Source organism: Chrysochloris asiatica, unplaced genomic scaffold (genome assembly GCF_000296735.1).
Source record: "Chrysochloris asiatica unplaced genomic scaffold, ChrAsi1.0 scaffold00213, whole genome shotgun sequence".
In the NCBI taxonomy this organism is placed as follows: Eukaryota; Metazoa; Chordata; class Mammalia; order Afrosoricida; family Chrysochloridae; genus Chrysochloris; species Chrysochloris asiatica.
The window spans coordinates 4871977-4895835 of record NW_006408731.1 but is presented as its reverse complement, the minus strand read 5'-3'; the positions used below and the strand labels follow the sequence as shown (position 1 = coordinate 4895835).

The window sequence follows — 23859 nt, the reverse complement described above, 5'->3', positions numbered from 1 at the left end:
TTCCTGTGCCTCATATGACACCCAGCATTTCGAAGGAGCTGAATAAATCATTTCTGGATGATGCATATACAGCATTCACCAAACCCACAACACTATTTAAGTCCCCTCCTTGAGCATAATCCATTGCTTCTGACTAGAATCTCTGTTTTTTTTTCTCTCTCTAATCACTCTACTTGCAACTCCTTCCTCTAAAACCTAGTTCAAATGCCAAACATTGCAGATGAAGCTTTTCCTGCCCTCTTCTGACTCCTCTTCCCTTCACAAAGCCGAGTTAGCCTTCAGGCTGCTTGGCTGCTTACCGAGAGGTCAGTGATCCCCACCCACCAGCTGTTCTGCAGGAGAAGGATGCGGCAGTCTACTTCCTTAATAACTGACCAGCTGTTCTGCAGGAGAAGGATACAGCAGTCTACTTCCTTAATAACTGACAGCTTTGGAAATCTTGTGGGGCAGCTCTACTCTGTATTATAGCCACAATCAACTTAACAGCAACGGGTGTCCCTTAAACTCTCTATCTGCCCTGAAAGTCCACCACGGTAACCCACCTTGTTACCCAGAATGCTCTGGTAAGAGACAGTGATGCAGATGCAGGTTTCTGGGCTTTAACTCAGATCTACTGAATCAGAGTCTCTAGTCTCTTCTGATGCTCCTTACAGTTTAAGAATTACTGCTATTGGAAAAATCAGGAGAAATGGTGAAAGATGAGGCTGGAGAGACAAATTCCAAGTAATGAAGCTTCTTAAAAGTCCTACTAATAACCGAAATAGGGAGCCCTGATAATGTAGTGGTTACAAGTCAGGCTGCTAACCTCAAGGTCAGCAGTTCAAAACTACCAGCACTTGTATAAGAGAAAGATGAGGCTTTCTGCTCCCATAAAGATTTACAGCCTTGGAAACCCTATGCAAGGTCGCTATGAGTCAGAACCGACTCTACAGCATACCACTGTCACCACCAATAACTGAAAAAATTAAAATCTTTTTCACTTCTTATCTGGAGAGCTAAGACCATTTTTATACTTAAAGGCACTGGGAAGCTCTTCTAGAATGTTAAGCAGGGCAAGAACAAAACAGCTTTGCATTTAAGAAAGGTGATACATGAACATCAGTGTGTCCCTCAAAAATATATGTTGAAATCCTCACCCTTGTGATCCTGTTTAGAAATAGGGTTTACATTTGTTATGTTAAGGCAGTTATATCAGTGTAGGGTGGGGCCTAAACCTAATTGCTTCTGAGTTATAAAAAGAACAGAGTAAGCACAGAAGCTCATAGAAGAGGAAGACAGATGCCAGAAGACAGATGGGTCATTTTTGATGTTTGTCTCCTTAATGTACCCGAGAAAGAAGAACATTGAATTGTTGGCAGCTACTAGAGGTTAGGAGTCCTGGTGTGGCACTGCAGGATAATGTGCTGGACAGCAAAGTCAGTTTGAACCACAAGGTCGGTGGTTCAAGCTCACCAGCTGCTCCTTGGGAACCCTAAACAGGATTGCTATGGGAGGGAACTGACTCGATGGCACTTAACAACAACAACTAGAAGTTGAGTCCTGGTGTGGCGCTGTGGATTCATGTGCTGGACTGAAAAATCAGTTTGAACCAAAAGGTCGGTGATTCAAGCTCATCAGCTACTCCTCGGAAACCCTATACAGGATTGCTATGGGTAGGAACCCAGTCGAAGACACTTAACAACAACAATACCCAGAAGTTGAAACAGACAAAAAAAGTCATGCCCTGTATTTGGATTTCCAGTTTCTAGAACCATGAGAAAATACATTTCTGTTATTTTAAAATCTTCTACTTGTAGCGTGCTTGTTATGATAGCATTGGGTAACTAAGACAGCATGTTAGTAAACAAAAGCATATTAGGACTTCAAAATAGGAACTCTGTCATGAAGCAAGAGGTATAGTGTTAATTTTCTCATAATATTGAAATAAATTCATAAAAGTATTTCTGTCTTCTGTAAATATTTAAGTCAAACCTGTCTGTGGGGTCCTTCAGCATTCTACCCAGATCAAGGGTGGCTCCTGGTCGCGGAGTCCATGTTATCACATCAGAGGTTTTTTTGATAAGGTTATTGAGTTCATTTGGGTCATTTTTGATGTTTGTCTCCTTAATGTACCTGAGAAAGAAGAACATTGCATTCATGTAAGGCAGTTTATTCTCAGATGCACTGTCTTATTTCTACAATGACCACATTTTTTGTTTCCTCTACATTCCTACTCCTCAACCCCATTCCCTTTGCCACCAGAGAATACTAAAGACCATACCCGAGTTAATGTCCCTTACTAGGAAGAATCATTAGTCAAAGAGGGCTGTATTTATACTTCTTTTAAAAATATAATCACCTGGCGATTGGCATTATCGTTTGATGTACTGAAACTAGGTATTGTAAATAGGTGTGAAATACACACTCTTGTATTTAATAATAATTAAGTATATTAACCAATTTAATATCAGCATATTTGGAGGACCCTGCTCCTGATCAACAAGATGGTATTGCAGCTGCCCACACAATAGCACCAAATACAGTCCTGTTTAAGCATTGGTATCCTGAAAGCTTAAGTCTTTGTTACACCAAGAGGGGTTCCCTCCAATGTTTCAGGTTTCTGGAACATCTCCATAACTCCACCCATTAAAAGGCCGCCAAACCCCCCTCCCGGATTCTCCCATTACTCTACCTGGGACATCGCCACCTTAAATACACTAGTCTGTAAGGGAAAGGTGGGCTCTCTGTCTCTCTTGACTTTGAGTTCCCCCTCCCAGGTTTTTTCTCAATAAACCTGCCTGCTGTGGAAGCCAGTTCTCTCCTCATCTCTTTCTTTCTTATTTCTTACAATATTCAATATGATTTGCAGGCTTTATACTGTTTAGCACCAGTAACTCAATTTTATCTTTACAATGTCCTCATGAGATGGTCATCATTATTATGTTCCTTTTAGGGAGAAGGAAGGAGTCTTTGGGTGATGCAGATGGTCTATGCTTCTAACCAAGGTTCAAGTCCACTTAGAGGTGCCTTGGAAGGAAGGCCTTGTGGTACATTGGATTATGGCTCTTCTACTATAGCCATTTGAACTGCAAGGTTAGGCAGTTCAAGCTCACCAGCTACTCCTTGGTAACCCTATACAGGATTGTTATGAGTAGGAACCGACTCGATGGCACTTAACAGCAATGACAACAACCATGGTCTTTGTAACTTCCACCAAATGATTAAGTGGGGCCATGCAAATAAGTATATGGGACTGTAACACTGGTATTGGTTAGTTTTGTCATCCAGTGAGGTTTACAAAGAGCCACCTCAAAATCAGGAACAGATGATCTCAAGACCGTCAAGAAAGTGGAGCGAGAGACTCCTGCCCAGAAAAGCAGCAGTAGCAGGGCCTGCAGCAGCGAAATTACAGCAAGAGACTGCTTAGTGGTCTTTCCGACCCACAGACTGAGGAAAGCTGAGTACAGTTGGGCAAGGCTGGCTTGCAGAATAGGGTGCCCTTTGGGCGTTTATTCACAGAGCTAAAGGAGCTTTGTAACTCTTACCTGAGCACTGCAGAGGTCAAGGGGCTGCATGGCTGAGAGGCCAAGAGCCAGAGAGACCTGGCTGCAGTCTGGCTGACAGGAAGCATTCCTGACTGAAGAACTGCTGTATCCTGAGGCGTTTCTTATCCTGAATTGTACCCTGTCACTTCCCTAATAAACCCCATCATTGTGAGTATTGTTTGTGAATTCTGTGTGGTCACTGCAAAGGATAATTGAATCCAGCAGAGAAGTAGAGTGCCCTAGGAAGGCTGGCTGATGTCAGAATAGGATAAAGAAGGTTGAAGGATGGAGGCATATTTGATCTCTGCCTCATAGGAATCAATCTTCAGTTGATGTGAAGTTTGATTCTTCTTCTTTGCCTAGTCACTATACCATCAAACTTAATGAGATAGTTCTGAAAAATCAGCCATTGAAAACCCTATGGAGAAGAGTTCTGCTCTGACACATATGGGGTCAACATGAGCCAGAATCAAAGGGTTATAGAGATGGAAACCAAGGCTTAGAGAGGCCAAACATCTTGCCTGACACTTTAGGCATTCCATTTCCAACTGCCCACCCAGCTCTCTCACACACAGTTGGAACAGGGCTCAACTTTCATGAAAGATCACAAGAAAAGGCCTCTCTCCAAGTTTACATGTTAAGTCTGAAAAGTCTGAATTCAGAGCCATTAAAAATCCACCCATTACAAAAAAGCATTCACATTCTCATTTATTACCCATACTGAGATCTGGTGCAGAAATGGTTTGGTGAAAGCATATGGCCTTCTAGTCTAAGCTCATGATGGGGAGAGAGAATCACTATCTGACCCTATGAGGTGAAGGTCAGACATACTTCCACCTCCAACCTTTTTTTTTTCCCACCAATTCAGACACCAACAGTCCTTCCCACAACACTCTCTACTTCTCTGCTATGTTTGATCGTTTGTTGCAATGGCCCCACAGAACTCACAGACCTTACTTACAGTTATATGGTTTATTAGGAAAGTTGCTGCTGTTGTTAAGTGCTATTGAGTTGGTTCTAACTCATAGAGACCCATATAGGGTTTTGAGGCTTTAAATCTTCATGGGAACAGAAAGTCTCATCTTTCTCCCGCACATTGACTGGCAGGCTTGAACTGTGACCCTTGTAGTTTGCAGTTCAGTCTTATCGTATGGATGTACACACCCCCATTAGCAAAGTAACAGTTTACAATTCAGAAACACTCAGAATATGGCTCTTCAATCAGGACAGCCTTTTCTCAGCCCTACCCACAGGCGGCCATACCCACAGTCTTTCTCTGGTCCTTGCCCCCTTGGTCTGGTCTCTGTTCTGGCAACTGTTACAAAGGTCTTTAATCTCTATGATAAGTGCCCAGAGGCACTCCACTCTGCCTCTAAGCCTCGGACCAATGGTGCTCAGCTGTCTCACTCTGTAGGCTGGGACATCCACTGTGCGCTTCCTTGCTAGTCTCTTATTGATCTCCTGGTTCTGTTTTCACCTTTTCTCTATTACTGCTTCTTATCCTCTCTCATTTCTGGTGTTACAACTCTCTCTCTGTGCATATTTGTTTCCCAGATCTAGGAGGCTATCAGCACAGGGATCCTAGGTCCATACAACGTACTCTGCTCATGGGCCTTATTTTTTGATGATAGGGAGACACGCCCCCACCTCCACTTTCTGTGTTTTAAATGTCTCACTTTAAGACCCATATATCCTATTTGAATGGTTCCAACCCTACAAGAGTGCCATGTATCTTATTTATATTATTAGCTAGCTACCCAATCCCTTTAAGGTGCTCTGGTAGTGTAGTGGTTACAAATTGGGCTGCAAACCTTAAGGTCTATAGTTTGAAACTACCAGCCACTCTGCAGGAGAAAGATGAGGCTTTCTGCTCCCATAAAGATTTATAGCCTCGGAAACCCTGTACAGGGTTGCTACAGGTCAGAACCAACTCAACGGCACCTAACAACAACCCAATCCTTTGGTGGGCCACAAGTACCTTATTTGCATATTCCACCCACTAGTTGGTGGGAGTTACAAAGACGATAGTTAAAAGAGCCATATTAAGTAATTCACTGCACCACATCTGGCTTCTGATTGGGGTACTGACAAGCACTAAGTATCTCCCTGATCTAGTTCCAAACCACAGTGTTTTTCAAAAAGCTATATGTCATTCATTGTTATTAATTTAACGTGATTATGGTGATGTTGGGGTAGAAAAAGGGAAATCCAAAGGAAAGAGGTTTGTCATTGTGCTACATCTAACATGGGTTATCTAGGCAGACATTTCTGTTAAAGGGAATTTTACTTTCTTGAGCTACAACTTACTTACCTAGATTTGGCACATTTTTTAGTCAGAGAAACAGTTTTTAAAATACGTTAAGTTTTGCATTTCAATAACAGTAAGGTGACTTCTATTGTTTCTGGTCAAATCAATTTTGCAGACATGAGTGAAGATAATGTCTCTCTGTTTGTTCCTTCCTCTAGTTTGTCCCTTCTTCTATGCATTAAGACCTTCCCAGAGTCATAGATTCATTAGAAAGGTGAGAAGGAGTCCCGGTCCCTGGGTGGTAGCATAACCACTAGCTGAATGGTTGGTAGTTTGGACCCACCCAGAGGCACCTTGGAAGAACGTTCACAGCCTTGGAAACCCAATGGAGCAGTTTCACTCTGCACACACAGAGTCATCATAAGTTAGAATCAACTTCATGGCAATTAATCAATATCTTTTCAAGTGTTTAGTTTGAAGCCTTGCCACCATCTTACTATCTCTAGTTTTAAAATGGTGTACTAACTGGTCTTCCTGCCTCCAATGCCTCCTCTTTAAATTATGTTCTATCGGATCACTTCTAAAACACAATATGGTGGGATTGATCTATGTGGCTTTCACAAAGTTCTGTAGCTTTTTTTGTCTCTCTTGCTGTAAAATAGTTATAAAATCAATACCTAAATGCCATCCTCTGATAAAACTGTGCTCCACATAGTACAAAATACCCACTTAAAAGGTATCATTTGCCAACTATTTAGACATAGAACTTTGGCTTTTAATTATTTTAGCTGGTAGCATAACATTAAGTGATCATGTGTTCTATACATGTTGTTTTTAAGTGTCATTGAGTCAGCTCCGACCCATAGCAACCTTGTATAGGGTTTCCAAGGAGAATCTGGTGAGCTTGAACCACCGACCTTGCAGTTCAAATGGCTTTGCAGTCTGGTACATTAACCCACAGAGCCATTCCAGGAGTCCCATTAATCCAATTTTCCTCTAAACCCTTTCAATTCCACCTGTATCTGAATTCTCTTCTCAATCTTCCATGACACACATGACCCCTTCCTGGATTATTGTAATGGTTTCCACACTCAGGGTCAATATTTCCTTTCCCCTGTCCACCACATACATACATAATCTAATCTGCCACCAATGCACATCTGACCCTGTCCCTGTTCCTCATTAGAGTCCTTCACAATGGGCTGCTTGTGCCTTTAGGATACAACTGAACCATGTCATATGGCACAGAACTGGGGGTGCAGGACAGGGTTCACTGTCAGACTTCCTAACATCTCTCCTGGGCTTCTCATACCACAAACTAAACTAAACCAGTTGCCCTTGAGCTGATTCCAACTCATGGTAAGCCAATTGTTCAATTCTCAACTGCTATCTGAAAGGTTCTGGAATACTCATACTTCGTTCCGTAGCTTGTCATGATACACACAATCAAAAGCTCGAACAACATTGCAAAGTATGAGTATTCCTGAACACTTAATTGTGCTCATGAGGAATCTATACATGGACTAAGAGGCAGTTGTTCAAACAAAACATGGGAACACTGAATGGTTTCAAATTAAGAAAGGTGTGCGACAAAGTTGTATTCTTTCACTATACTTATTCAACCTGTAGCTGAGCAAATAATCCAAGAAGCTGGGTTCTATGAAGAAAAATGTGGCATCAGGATTGGAGGAAGACTCATTAACAACCTGCAATATACAGATGATACAACCTTGCTTGCTGAAAGTGAAGAGGACTTAAAACATTTACTGATGAAGATCAAAGAACACAGCCTTCGATATGGATTACATCTCAATGTAAAAGAAACAAAAATCCTCACTACTGGACCAATAAACAACATTCTTATCAATGGAGAAAAGATTGAAGTTGTCAAGGACTTCATTCTTCTTGGATCAACTATCAACACTTACGGAAGGAGCAGTCAAGAAATCAAATGACGTATTGCCAACAATTGTGAGCAAGGTGCAATTGAGCAACATTTCATTCTATTGTACATATGGTTCCTTGCAATGAGTCAGAACATACTCGAAGGTACTAACAAACACAACAATGCCTTATGCTGTTGAGCACTTTTCTATCACTCACTTGCCATCAATCTATCTCCTTCGGGGAAGCATCTGTGTGAATATTTCACCCCCCTTAATGATTGGATTCTTCATTATCTAAATATTAATTTCTGAAAGTTCATTTGGATACAAGTTCTCTGTCAGATATATGATTTGCAAATACTTTCTTATAGCCTGTAGTTTGTCTTTACATTTTGATGAGCAGCACAGTGAATCTATAGATTCATTTGGGGTAATTGAGTCATTCAGTTCTTGAGTATGGCATGTCTTTAAACTTAGCTAATTCGATTGTCTCTGGTTTCTTTCATTTGTGTTTAGTAGTTGCCAGCAAGCAGGCCCTGCACATTTTGTTAAATATATAAGAAATTTTCCAGATTAATTGTCAATGGTATTTTTAAAATTAATGTCCTCATATTTATTTCTGATACATAGAAATGTGAGCAATTATCTTCTGTAAGGTTACCTTGTATCTTGTGACTTTGCTAAACTAACTATATCTAGAAAGTTTTTGGTAGAGATTCTATGTGATTTTCTTGACTTCCAGTATGGCACTGTAGGATAAGTATAGGACTGCAAGGTTGGTTTGAATCACAAGGTCGGCAGTACAAACTTCCCAGTTGCTCCTCGGAAACCCTATACTGGGTTGTTATGAGTTGGAACGGACTCGAAAGCACTTAACAGCAACAACAAATGTGATCTTCTATTAGACAATCACGTTATCTGTGAACAGGGACAATTTTACTGCTTCTTTCCAGTCTGTATCTATTTCTTTCTTTTTTTCCTTGCCTTAATGCACTAACTACGACTTCCAGCATAAGACTTCCAGCAAAGTATCCACTGTTTCTCTATCAAGTATGGCATCCTTGTTGTTGCTGTTATTTAAATGCCATTGAATTGGTTCCAACTCATAGCAACCCTATATAGGGTTTCTGAGAAACAGCTGGTGAGCTTGAACCACTGACCTTGTGGTTCAAACCAAACTTGCAGTCCAGTATCTTAACCCACAGAGTCACACCAGGACTCCAAGTATGGCATTAACCATGGTTTCTTAAAGATACTCTTTATGAGGTTAGCCTTGTTTGTCACAGGTTTGGTGTTAGTTTAACATGAGTACATGTTGAATTTTGTCAGATGTTTTTCTGCATCAGTTAATACGATCATTTGACACTTCAGTGTATTAATAAAATGGATTAGTTGGGCTCATTTTTTGAAATATTGAACCAGTCTTACATTCCTGGTATAAACCCCATAACCCCACTTGGTTTTGTTGTATTATTTCTTCTATATATATGTATTGTTGGATTTGACTTGATAATTTTTTGCTGAGGAGTTTTGCTTCTGTGCTCTTGAAGGATTCTGGTATGTAGTTTTCTTTTCTTGTCCCGTCTTTGCCTATTTTTCAGGTTAATGTTGTTTTTATAAAATAAATTGGGACGTCTTTCCTCTTTCCTTCTCTGCTTTTTTTTAACCAAAGGAGCTCTGGTAGCATAGTGGTTATGAATTGGGCTGTGAACTTCAAGGTCAGCAGTTCAAAACTACCAGCTGCTCCATGGGAGAAAGATGAGGCTTTCTGCTCCCATAAAGAGTTACAGCCTCGGAAACCCTGTTCAGGGTTGCTATGGGTCAGAACCGACTCGACAGCACTTAACAACAACAACAACTACTTTACCAAGCATGACGTCCTTACCAAGCATATTGAGAGACTGGTCCCTCCTGGTAACATATCCAAAGTATCTAAGGAGCAATCTGGTGTACTTCTTCAAAGACAGATTTGTTTGTTCTTCTGACCGTCCATGATATATTCAATATTCTTCACCAACCCCACAATTCAAATGCAACAATTCTTCTTTGGTCTTCTTTGTTCATTGCCCAGCTTTTGGATGCATTTGATGTGATAAAAAAAAATACCATGGTTTGGGTTAAGTGCTCCTTGGCCCTCAAAGTAACATCTTTGCTCTTTAACACTTAAAAAAAAATTTTTTTTTAAATACATTTTACTTCATGTTTATATGTTACGTGTCTCACTTTAATTTAATTACGCAAATTTTGTTTGTTTTCATCATGGGGAATGTTCAAAAGAAGTTGGAAGCCATTTTTCTGTAGCACTTTGTCTGTGCCTATCTGTTGCTGAGTTCTTTATGACTGATTATTCATGTCTCATCTTCCTTACCAGCATGGGCGTGTCTCAACTACCAACCTTTCAGCTAGTAGTGAAAAGGTCCACCACCCAGGAACTCTTTGCTTTCTTATTTAGTGAAAGTATCCAAGTCAATTGTAACTGGCTAAAGTGACAATCATTAAAGAATGATTTGGAATGCTTAATTCTGGTTTCAAGTGACTAACTTCATCAATTCTTTGTTGACTGTTGGGAGCAAATTTCTTCTCAGATTCTCTATATATTTATTGAAAATGTCTCTTAATAACTGTCAACTCTATCATTTCAAAACAATTTTTTTTACACAACAGATATTTTGCTCTGTGGAAACAAATTTAAATTGCTATTCATAATGAAATTTGTAACAAGCCTTTTTTTTTTCCAGTCTCCCTTTAGCTTTGCTTCCAGTGTGGTACTAGTTTTGGCATCTGTTCTCAATTCTACATCAGTAAGTGCCTTCATTTTAAATATAAAAATGTATCCATGTTTTACTTAAACTAGAAAAGTAATTTATGTTATAATTACTATTTCAATATAATTATCAATTATAATTAAGAGAGTTATTATTATAATGTAAGTCATCTACATTAGACATTCAATTAAACACGTTGTGATTTCTGTATATGTTCATGCATAGAACTGTAATCACTCAAATTGAATTTATCTATTACACTAACCAGATCAATAATACATTTATGTGAAAACCCATAACCAGTGTACACATCAAAAACCCACAACCACAATACATTCTTACACAGTACAATAATTTAAGTGGCACATTTTTTTCTAGACAAACAATAAAATTATATTTTTCAGATATCATTTTATACTCCTCAGTTTTAAAACAACTGAAAATTAAAGATTCATTTCATCATTCATATTAGCCACATTTCAAGTGCTCAAGGATCCCATGTGTCTACCAAAAATAATAGTAATAATCCCATGGTCATTAAGGAGATTCTGATTTATAGTGACTATAAATCTTCATAGAAGCAGACAGCTTCATCTTTCTTCCACATAGCAGCTGGTGGTTTTAAACAACTGACTTTGTGGTTAGCAGCCCAGTGCCTAACCCACAGTGCCACCGGGTCTCCTGTATAGTAATTACCATATTAGACAATTCCTATATTCCTGTATTGGACAAAATTTCAAAGAACACTCATAATCTTGCAAAGGTTTTTAGTTCAGACTTAGTAATTCAAATGAAAGTTTTGATATTTTCATTTCAATCATAGGGTCTATGTTTTAGTACTTCTCCAGTTCAAGCCCCTGGCATTTAGTAAAGTCCTGAAGAAGGACAATTGGCATCTAGAGACAGTTGTTAAGATTGACTACAGCAATGTGTCTAAAATGTTAGTGTTCCCTGGAATAGAAACTCATACCTGAAAAGCATTGTACTAAAAGTTAAATCTAACTTTACAAATGATTGTTGTTGTTGTTGTTAAATGCTGTCAACTCGATTCTGACCCATAGCAACCCTGTATAGGGTTTCCAAGGAGCAGCTGGTGAATTTGAACCACTGACCTTGCAGTTCTAACGACTTTGCAGTCTGATGCATGAGCCCATTGCAGCATAATTTTTATTAGCTATTAAAGTGATTGTAAAAAGAACGGTAAGTTTGGGTACTTGAATTTATGAAATCTTGTGGCAACACCCACTGTTAGGAAAGTCATTTGTTTGACCATTACAATGAAAACACAGAGTTTAAACATGCTCTGGTAGCACAGTGGTTACGAAACAGGCTGCTAATCTCACGGTCAATAGTTCGAAACTACCAGCTCTTCCATGGGAGAAAGATGAGGCTTTCTGTTCCTATTGCTATGGAGTCAATTCGGACTCATAGTGACCCCATGGGACAGGGTAGAACTGCCCCATAGGGTTTACAAGGCTGAAAATCTTTACAGAAGCAGATTGCTACATCTTTTCCTGTGGTGCAGCTGATAGGGTCAAATTGCCAACCTTCTGGTGTGCAGCTGAGTGTTTAAGCACTATGCCACCAGAGCTCCTCTGAGCTAGCAGAAACCTTACCATCAAGCCAATTCTAGCTCATATGTCAGGGATCAATGATTAAATCCAATGAGTCATTAAATACAATGAGTTCCTTCATCTCTCTGAGTTTCAGATTCCCTGTCTGCAAAATGTCTAAATGATACCTAACCCACAGAGTCGTTGGGAGGATTGATGTACTGATTTAGTTAAAGGCCCTCAGTTTGATTCCTAGCATATGCTTCATGATTACTAGTTGCCTTCTTCTTTCCTGGGGATCCTAGCAGAGCGAATCTGATCTAACTCTGGCTGTCGAGATTGGTCTTTATTCACATTCTCTTACTAATAACGTTCATTTCTCCTTTCATGTTGCATTCACAGCCAAGTCACTCATTCCAGCATGCATTAACTTATGTGTAAGATTGATGAACAAGCCATACTTGTCTGATGGATGGGCTTCCACAAAATACCCAGCAAAGGGACAATAAATCCGGGGCTGCAGGTCCTTCACCAGCTGGGCCTTGTAGTTGAGGAGCTTCTTCCTTTCGGTTTTGATGAACTGGGCTTTCCATTCCTCTGAAATGACAAGATTCACATTAGAGTTTCCTCTGTTCAGAAATAACAGGGAAACAAAAGTTCCACCAGGAGAGAAAATGGACAGGCAGCTGCAACAGAAATAGAGCAAAGCTCCATGGATCACTAGTGGAAGGAGGGGTTTCCCTTTTTTCAGTTTCCTCAGTCTGTTTCCATAAAGATCTACAGCCTTGGACCCTCTGTGGCAGTTCTACTTTGTTCTGTGGTGTCAGAGTTGACTTGCCACCACCAGTGGGGGAATATTTTGTGGGGGAAAATAATCCCACAAAAAAACTAATATTTTGGTTGGAAATAAACCAACAGTATCCTAGTTCATTAGTAGAATAATGTTTCAGACCAGCCAAAGGCACTGAGACCCCTCCTTGTCTATAACAATTCATTAGGACCCTAATGAACAGGGTGGCATGCATAGTTGTACATTGCATACATAAACATTTTAAAGGCACTGTAATCCTTAAAATTATTATCTTTTTACTAACATGGAAATGACTTCATCAACTTAATGGATTTTAAAAGCAAAGCATATTCATCAGAACTTGGCAATGCATGGTGGTTAAGAGCATGGGTGTTACAGCCAAATTGAGGATAAAAATCTAGCTCCACCACCTATTGGTGGTGAAGTCATGGGCAAATTACCTACATGCATTCTTTTAAGCATGTTTCTTCTTCTGTAACTTGGAATAATGCTGCCTACCTCACACATTGCTAGTCTGTTCATTTGCTTATTCATTCATGCAACAATATTTACTGAACACCTACTATGTTTCAGACATGATTCTAGGCTCTGAGAATCCAGTGATAAGTAAGACAAAGCAGAGCCCTGCTTTCTTGGAGCATTCAATCTAGTGAGAGAATCAAATAATTAACAAGTAAGTCAATAAGGTCATTTCAAAGAGATGTGATGCCAAAAAAATTAAACAGAGATATGACTGGAGAGTGGCTGAGTGAGGTGCAATGGGGCAGCCAGTGAAGAGATGATATTTACTTTGAGAGACCCAGATGAAGAGACACAGATGCTGGCTGTGTGTAGATCAGGAGAAAGATCACTCAAGACAGTGGAAACAGCCAACACAAAGACCTGGACAGGAGTGCATTTGGAGGGTTGGGTCTGAGAAACAAAAAATCAGGCCAGGTGGGCTGCTGTACAGCAAGGGGAAGACTGATAGTAAAGAAGGCTAGAGAAGAAGGCAGGACCCAATACATGTAGAGCAATGTCATCTGGGAAAGCCTGGTAAACACAGAAAAATGTAAGTGAACCATAACTCCGACATAACCACTACTAATGTTTTGGCATATTCCAGATCTCTTTAAAAAGCTTGTGGTAACAAAAAAAAAAAAAAAAAAAAAGGGGGAGTGATTAATCTTACAGTCCAGAAACAGAGGACCCTAGGACCATCAAGAGAGGAACACACAAATAGAATGTGGGACCTTATCCAGGGAAGCAGCAGCACCAGAGATGGAGGTAGAGATGGGGGCATGGAGGACTCTAGATTCATCAACTAAGAAGAGAAGGACTAAGAGCTGGTAGCCAGAAGCAGACTTACAGAATGTGCCCTTTGGAGATGTAATTTATTATATATGCCTGAGTGGGTTTTTTTGTTTGTGTGTTTTTTTTTTCAAAAAAAGCTAAAGTGGATAAAGAGAAATACTTTTAACTGATGGTATATGGAGGGGATTATAATCAATGTAATGAAACAAGTTATATGAATTGTTGAATGTGAAACTGATGATGTGCCCTGGAAACTTTCACTCAATCCACAATAAAAACCTTAAATTAAAAAAAAAAAAAAAAGCTTGTGCATGTGTGCATGGCTGTGCACACCCACAAATGAACGAAAGTTGCTGATTGTTAGGGTACGAAGATTCCACCCCACTTCTGGTGTTTTGGTGTTTCCTTCCAAGTGACAGGAAGTCCACTGAGCTGACACTTCTGGCTTCATTCCTCTTTCTTCATTCTGTACACAGAGACCTAGAATGACTGCTCTGACTGGTCACTTTGGAGAGAATTCTGGAATGCTCAGCTCTGCTCTATATTATTTCTTTTAAGAATTAGCCTATCCTCTCTTGTGATACAATTGTGAATAATTGTTATAAGGACTGCTTGTAAGGGTTGGAAATGTAAAGGTAGACATTTTGTAGCAAGGAGGGGAGTGATTAACTGCAGTGTAGAAGCGGAGGTCCCTGGGACCATCAAGGGAGAAAAGCGGTGTTGCGGGACCCTACCCAGAGAAGCAGTGACGTCAGAGATGGAGGCAGATACGATAACGCAGAGAGATGGAGCAGCTGGGGACTTTAGACCCAGAGAGGGAGAGGGGCTGTGTGCTGACAACAGGGGCAGGCTTGCAGGGTATACCCTTTGGTTGATTGATTATGCATGAAGGGGATTGTAATCATGGCAATGAAACAATATACAATAAGATGAATGTAAAACTAATGTTCTCCCATGTAAACTATCACAATAAATCATTTACAAAACAAACAATTAGCTTATCCACAGCAAGCAAGAATTTTCTGTCTTTCTATATGTTGTAAGTTTTACAGAGATTCACTGCTGCAAGGTGAAGCCCACCCCAGATCAGTACTCCCTGAGACTGAACCAATCATTTGGTCTAATTCTAGGATCTAGGATTAGCAGACCCATCTGGCCAACAGATGTAAAGCACATCCTCCAGTCTTCTGTGAATCAGTGGTAGTGGTGATATTTTGGATCCATTTTTATTCTTGATTTTATTTCTTAAATTGTTTATCTCAGATGGGCCTCCTTGCTGAATACAGCACATTATAAGAGGGACTTAAAATTTTTTTCAGAAAAAATGGAATTAAAAGATAATACCTATAGTATCATGTTTCTCCTGTCTCTTTATGACCAGTAAGTCCTCAGCCACCCGTCAGGTCTGAAACGGAATTCACCCTCATGCCCCAATTTTCAACCAAGTGGTAGACAGATATACAGGGAGACAACAATGCTAGTTAGGAATGGTCAAAACAAAAGAGCAACATTTACCTAAGGACAAAGTTTAGATGGGTTGAAAAGAGGGTAGAATGGAAATAAGAACCTCCTGTTGTTACAAGGAGGGATTGCAATCATTGAGATGAAACAAAGTGTATAAGATTTGGTGAATGTAAAACTGATGCTCTTCTCTGTAAACCTTTACTCAATTCACAATAAAAAGTTTTTTTTTTTTTTTCAAAAAAAGATCATGGACTTGCAGTCCAGATGCAGAGGAATCAAGGGAGAAAAGTGGAGTACGGGACCCTATCCAAAGAAGCAGTGACAGTGATGCAGATGTGGCAGAGAGGATGATATGGAGAGATGGAGTGTCTGGGGACGCTGGACTCAGGGAGGGAGAGGGGCTGTGTGCTAGTGGCTAGAGGGCAGGCTTGTGGGGTATAACCTTTGGTTGTTTTAACGGTTATATATTCCTGAGTGCTTCAGTGTACCAAAAAAACAAAACAGGGAATGGAAGCAAATGCTGTTGAATAATGATGCATGGAAGGGATTGTAATCATTGCAATGAGACAAAATACAATAGGATGAATGTAAAGCTGATGTTCTCCCATGAAAACTATCACTTAATTCACAATAAAAGTGTAAAAAAAAGAATATGCTCAGGATTTTCTGAGATGTTCAGATTATTCTAAACTTCATATTTACTCTGCAATAAATAGTAGAATTCATATTATTAATTTTGTTAAAATATTAAACTTCTTTTTTCATGGTTAAAAAAAAATCATGGCATTTTTTCAGGAACTTTTTGAAGTCCCTTTTAATAAAACTGAGGCTTAGGCAAAAGTGTAGAATATTTAATGAAACTGAGGCTTAGGCAGGGGTGTACAATTTGAGAATGTCTCCCGTGTTAGATAGCAGGAAAACAGGGGGAAAGACAGACAAGAGGGTGACTGTGTTTTAGGAAAAGGGTCAGGCAGGTCTGTGTCAGGAGAAGTCTATAACTTGTACTGAAGGAAACTTCTTTTATTTTAATATGAGGATTCTGCTTTTGGGGTCATTGAAGTTGATTGTAAGATGTTAAGAATTCTTTCCTTTAACCATATCTTGAGTTTACCAAGAACATTTAAGCCGGGATTACCAATCACACACCTTTCCTATGCTGCTTCATTAGAGACGCCATAAACCCAAATGATTCTTTTTCTTGACTTATCTGTCTCTGTATTTATTTCATGTTTTATTTTCATATTATTATTTTTTTAAGTTCTTATTGTGAATGGAGTGAAAGTTTACAGGGCAAATCAGCACTTTTACACTCAATAAATCATATACTTTGATTGGATTACAATCCCCTCCATGTACCATCAGTTAACAGTATTTCTCTCTATTAATTTTAGTTCTTTTTTAAAAAGCAAACAAACACTAAGGCATATGTAATAATTTACCACCAAAGGGCACATTCTGCAAGTCTGCCTCCTGGCTGCCAGGTCTCAGTCCCTCTCTTTCCATGAGTCTAGAGTCCTCAGCTGCTCCCTCTCTCCATGTCCTCATCTCTGCCTTCATCTCTGGTGTCACTGCTTCTCTGGATAAGATCCTGCATTCCGCTTGTGCTCTTCTCCATTAATGGTCATAGGGTCCTCTGTTTCTGGATTGTAAGATTAACTACTCCCCTGATTTTGTTACAAAACTTCTACCTTTATAATTGTGACAAGTAGCAATTAATCATGATATAACAATTACTCACTACTGAATCATAAGAATCTTATCCCCATCTCTTTTCACCAGACCCATATAGACAGGATGAAAACTATTCAGTGGAAACTCTATCTTCCTCCACTTTATGCCTTTTCACCCCTCATTTTAGGTAGACATTGTCTAAGTTGCCCGTTCCTATCTACCCTCTATACAGAGGAGATAGGATTTATATTTGATATGAAGACTCCTTCCCTCTCTGTTGGTATTTTGAGCTACTATATCCATGAATATATATACCAAGTTCATCAAATTGTAGCAATTTACCCTCGTTTCTTTAAAAAAAAATTTTTTTCTTTAATTAATTAATTAATTTTTTTTAATCTTCCTCTAGTCGAGTTCTGATTATCAAGCCATTGAGGCTAGGTCAAATGGGTATTATCTGCAAGTTTGGGTGTTCTTGTATGTCTTCCCTCATCATTATCATATTTTGAGCTAGCTTTTAGTTTGTTACAAATTGGCTTCCAAAGTGCCTGGGTGGTGCCAACGGTTTGCACTCAGCTAGGAGCTCTGGTGTGGTACTATGGGCTAATGCAACTTGAAGGCACTTGACAACAACAAAAAATCAAAATAATAGAAGTAGGCCCAAATGACCATCCTGCCACCATAATACAATGTTGCTATTGTTAAGTGTCGACGAGTCAATTCCGACCCATAGCGACCCTGTACAGGGTTTCCGAGGAGCAGCTGGTAAGCTTGAACCACCGAACTTGCAATTCAAATGGCTTTGCAGTCTGGAGCATTAACCCACAGCACCATACCAGGACTCTGGCTAAAGTGGATAAGATTTAGGATATGTCATTTGATTTTAACTAATTTGTAAATTAGGTGTAAAGTAATTGTCTATAGTTCCTCTCAAAAGACTCTTCTGAGAACCATCTAAAAGAGTGCTTAGAAAGCCCTCTGCAAATCACTACAAACAAGCTGGCATGAGTGAGTCTGAGTCTTATCTTTATATTATCCAAGTGCTTAGCACCTGCTCTTTGTAAGTAAAAGGGATTCGATAAATGAAAATAAATGATTTCAGAGATCATTTAAAATCTAATACGTTCTGGCTTTGAACACCCCCCATTTTACAACCAAAAAGTTCACTGAGGGCAACTGTAATAAGGTTTTACTAATATTAGCAGTTTTTCCAAGAGAAGAGCTGGTAGAGATACTCCATAGAGAAGCAATGTAGCCTTTTGAAAGTGCAATATTCTGCTTAACTGTACTTCCTAGATGCACTGTTAGCTCCCAGAGTCCTGCAGTCAGCTGTGTTTCTTAGAACATAATACAATATTTTTCTCTAAAAGTAGTCACTTCTTTGCCTTTAATTAGTAGTCAAACCCTGTCCCAGGACTATTTCAGGAAACTAAACCACCATGCATATTGATGGCCACTGATAACCACCAACTGGAGACAGCTGGATTAGGAGAATCAACAGGACCTTGAATAAACAGACAATGGAGAGTTCCCTTGGGGGTGGGGTTACCTCACACCCGAAATCCCTATAAAAACTCCCTTCCCCTTTTGTTGGGAAAGATAGATGCTGAGACGTTGTCTCCTATTCTCCTGAATATCGATATTCAAATAACACTTTGCTCTATGCTCTCAGTCTTGTCTCTGAATATTGGCTCTATCAGCAGCAGGTGATAAAGAACCACTTTTCTGATAATCTGGCACTCCAGTTGGTATGAGTAACTGTCTGAGACACAAGAGTCCTGTTTGGACCAGCTCCCCTAAAGGGCGCCAGGGTCTGTGAGGGAGTGTGGAGATAAGAGTGCAAATGTTCCACAATGCCTACCCTAATGTCAATTCAAACCATATCTCCTGTCCCTTCCCCCTGCTCCCACTATGCATATCAAAACTCTTTGTTCTCATGTTTTAGTTATACATATGCTAGGAAGGGGCACACAGCCCCCTCCTCCCGCTATGCATACTGAAACTCTTTGTTCTCTGGGAAGGGCCAGGTAGCCCAGCACCTTGTGATTTTCCTGCTTTTTCCATGTTTCATATACCACCCTTAACTACCCTGATTCATGAAACTTGTATACCCCATTATATTAAAAGATCCTAGTCCACATCCATCACACAGAAAATCTTGGCTGCCCAGCCAGCCACCACTGGAAAAAGCCACTGTTCTCCTCCTAGTTTGTAAGTATCCCTGTTTGTACACTTTTTCTGTTCTGTAATAAATTAATGTCTCTTGGACTGATTTCTGGTCACTTTTTCAATCTCTCAGCAATCACATATGCAGAAAGATTTTCCCTTCTGTGTTTAAACTCAATCGGCAAGCCAACCAGGAGTCCCAAAAAACCCAGGACTCCTGAAACAAGATGGGAAGGAATAGGAACTCCATGGGGGCGGAAACCTGGGATGGCCATCAGTCTCCATGTTTGTTCTCTTAGCAAAGTTGCTAGAGAATGGGGGAATGTCCCCAAAATGCCACAAGGATTGCTGGAACTCCTACAGAGAGTTGGGGTCTGTAAGTCTAAGGAGGACACTAGGTGTTGGTCACCTCAGTAGCCTGGTCCTTTTATGTGCTGTCCATGCCACTACAAAAGTGGAGATGGCTACATGAACAGAAGCACAGAGATTGAAGGATGAGCTGCATTTAGAACAAGAAGCTCGAGTAACACAGGCTAGTACAACCAAAGCCCTAGAGGACCATCTCCTAATATCTTATTCCTCTGTAGAGTTCCTAGCCTGCTGCCTAACCAAAGTGAAAGAACTGTTCCTAGGAATGCTGTTGCTGTTGTTAAGTGCTATCAAGTCAGTTCTGACTCATAGACTATGACGCAGACCCTTGGGATCATAGCTGTAGGGTGAGTATGAATTAGATGTCATCAGCTACCCGGCAGTGTATTGCTGGGGCCTGTGGCAACAACAATAAGGTCAATGTATTCCCTTAGGAATTTGGTCTCATCTATGGAAAGATGCAGAAACTGGATGCTCCATTGTTCTGCAAAGAGCAAGATTGGTTAGTTAACCAATGACCCCTCTGAGGAATGGAGCTGTAGATAGACATTTGGGTCCACATGCAGGGCATGTACATTACAGTGTGCCATGCATCAGTCCATAACCGCCTCACCCCACTAGAGAACACTGGCAAATTGGCCTGACTATGTGCAATGCAGCAAGCACTGGCAGAACAAGTGGCTGCACAGAACAATGGAGCAAAAAGGGCACCATATACTATGGGCCATCACCAAAGAGATGGGCTTTCCCTTCTCCATGAAACAAATTATGGAGGCTTTCCAGCAGTGCCCTGGCTGCAGGAGTCTCTGTAATGCATCAATAAATATCAGAGGAAGACTCTACCCAGTGCCTATCAGCTGCTCACACAGGGACTGCAGAAGGTCATGGAAATTCAAATAGCCACAGCTGTGCTGCTGAAGACCTCTAAAGAGGAGTTCCAGTGGACTCTGAGGGGGGATGTGGGATGGGCTTTACCCTGCCTCTATATTTTGAAGCCCCCATGACTGCTCCAGAAACAGCACCTGTCCCTGGTTTCTACACCACCAACATCCCAATTTTCCTGGAACTTCAGAGTCATACTCCACCACTGCAGAAGGTATGGCCTTGCCCTCTCATAGCAGGAAGGGTATGCAATTTGGCCAGGCGGCAGGCTCTGACAAGGGCGGAACAAGTCTTCTTCAGGGAGGACAAGGAGGAAGGGCCCACAAACGCCTGCTTATCTACATTCCCTTCTCCACCTCCAGCCTTACTCACAGTCAAAACACTGTAAATAATTTTTAAAACAGGAAACAGGATGACAGAATAAACTATCAAAACCTAATAAATGGAAGCCAGTTCCTGAAAACAACTAAGAAAGTTTCTTGAAATGTTTGCGTTTTGAAAAATGAAAAAACTCAACTTTGAACTAATAACAAAATCCTTTGCGAGGCTTTAAGGGAGGAAAAAGAACAGCCCCCCAGGAGTGGACTCCAGAATTCTATAAAGCCTTTAATGAGTGCAAGAGCAAATTGATAGTAGGCCCTGCCTTATAACTACCTGGCTTCAGAAAGCCCTTTAAACCTATTTGTGCACCAACAACAGCATGGGACTAAGTGCTTTGCTAGACTTGGGCATGGTGTGACATCCAAGAAGGCCTATAGCTGACCTTTCAGAACAGTTGGATGCAATAGCAAAAAAGATGACCAGCCAGACTGCACAAAAGGCAAAACTAATAGCCTTGACTAGGACCCTCCTTCTAAACGGTCTTGCATGCACACAGGACAACTAAAAAAAAAAACAAAACAACAAAACAAAAGGGGGAGCAGATACTCATGTCTGCTCAACTCAGCATGAGCTAGGACACATCTCAGAAGATTTGCATCTGTTAAAAGCCTTCTGAAAACCAGCCTCAGTAACTATCCTGTATGGCCCAGACCTCTTAGCTGACAGCAGAGAATACTGGAAGGATTCTTGCTTGTGCTCTGTTGCCTATACAAAGACTTTTGACTGTGTGGATCATGACAGGCTATGGATAGCATTGTGAAGAGTGAGTATTCCAATGCATTTAGTTGTGCTTGTGAGGAGCCTTTATATGTACAGGGGTGGGGTGGGGTGGGGGTAGGGGTAGACAGTTATTCAAGTTTTAGAATGAAACAGTAGGGATACTGTATGGTTTAGAATCAGAAGGGGTGTTGTTGTTGTTAAGTGCCGTCGAGTCAGAAGGGGTGTGCCAGGATTGTATTCTTTCACAATACTTGTTCAGTCTGTATGCTGGGTGGAACTCATCCAGGAAGCTGGATTGTATGAAGAGGAGTGTGGCATCGGATTAAAGGAAGACTCATTGATCAACTATAATCGGCAGATGATACAGTGTTTGCATTTAAACCCAGAAAGGAAAATCGTTCAGTGTATGTGGTTGCTGAGAGACCAAAAAAGCAACCAGGAGTCAGTCCGAGAGATATTTGTTTATCATAGAAAAGAAAAGAAAACATTTACAAACAGGGAAACTTAATAACCAGGATGAGAACAGCAGCTGTTTCCAGAGGTAGCCAGATGGACAGTCAAGATTTTCTGTGTGAGGGGCATGAACTAGGGCCTTTTTATTTCGTGGGGTATACAAGCTTCATGTGCCAGGAAAATTAAGCATGGCATGTGAAACATAGAAAAGACAGGAAAACCACAAGGTATTGAGTTGTCTGCTTCTTCCTAGAGCACAAAGAGTTTCAGTATGCATAGTCAGAGGAGGGAGCTGTCTGCTCCTTCCTAGCATATGTATAACCAAAGCATGAGAACAAAGAATTTTGGTATGTATAGCTGGAGCAAGGAGAAGGGATAAGAGATATGGTTTAAATTGACACTAGGGTGACCATATTGGAGTATTTGCATTCTACTTCTACATACTGACTCACTTGCTGGAAGTGAAGAGGACTTAAAATGCTAGATGATGAAGATTGATGACTGTAGTGTCACAGCTAGACTGGTAAATTACATTATGATGAAAAGAGAAGAGATTAAAGTTGTTGGGAATTTTGCTTAGATTGATGTTCAACACTCCTATAAGTAACCGTCAAAAAAATCAAAAGACATATTTCATTGGGAAGGTCTGCTGCACAAGACCTCTTTAAAGTGTTCAGGAGCAAGAATGTCTGTTTAGGAACTAAGGCGTGCTTGATCCAAGCCACGGTATTTTCAATAGCATCATATGCATATGAAAGTTGACAATGATTCAGGAAGACCTAAGAAGAACTGATGCATTTGAGTTATGGTACTGGAATATTGAAGGTACCATGAGCTGCCAGAGGAGCAGGCAGATCCGTATTGACAGACGTGCAACCAGAGTGCTTCTTGGTAGTCTGGATGGTGAGACTTTGTCCCATACTTCAGGCATGTTGTTAGGTGGAACCAATCCTTAAACAGGGTGTCATGCTTAGTAGAGTAGAAGGTCAGTGAAGGACCAAGCAAGATGGATTGGCATGGTGGTTACAGCAGTGGGATCAAGCATAACCACAACATGACCAAATCATGGAAAACACCACCACAGAAGGTGAAGAAAATCATCACACCTGAAGATCTCAAGAGAGTAGTTGGCTGGAGATTCTGAACTCACCAAGTAAAATGAAAGCTGCACACCAACCAACTAGAAAAACTAAGACGAAGAACTGCACCCTAAAGAAGACCCTGAGAAAACCTTGTCAACAGACGAATCTAACTTGGGACCAAGTGCTTCCCTTAACCCTACTCAGGCTCAGAGTTGACCCTAGAAGCAAGCTCAAATTGAGCCTGATGAAGTGACATATGGGAGACTATTCCTAAAACGCTAATGTGAATTGCTGTGAGCCCTTGGGCCCCACCTTGTTGTTGTTAAGTTCTGTCATGTCGGTTCTGACTCCTGGAGACCCTGTGTAGGGTTCCCAAAGTTGTGAATCTTTGGAAGAGCATAAAGTCTCATCTTTCTACAGCAGCTGGTGGGTTCAAATCCCTGACCTTGTAGCTCACAGTCCAATGCTTATCCTCTAGAGCCACAATGCCCCACCTTAAAGACCATTAATCAATTTCTTTCTGACTGTCTTTCCCCTAGGATACTCCTCTCCATAGGTACTCCATGGGAGATGTTAAACTATTTAAGGTGT

At 40.5% G+C, this 23859-nt stretch overlaps 1 protein-coding gene across 1 annotated transcript in view; it reads right to left on the bottom strand.

The window, feature by feature from the left end:
* Positions 1-23859, bottom strand: part of LOC102830793 (cytidine monophosphate-N-acetylneuraminic acid hydroxylase-like) — an 83445-nt gene that overhangs the window by 15934 nt on the left and 43652 nt on the right. The window contains exons 8-9 of the mRNA XM_006872825.1: positions 12438-12573; positions 1972-2112 (exon numbers count right to left, since the gene is read on the bottom strand). Of these exons, the coding sequence (XP_006872887.1) occupies positions 1972-2112; positions 12438-12573 (277 nt within the window). The remainder of the gene's footprint in view (positions 1-1971; positions 2113-12437; positions 12574-23859) is intronic.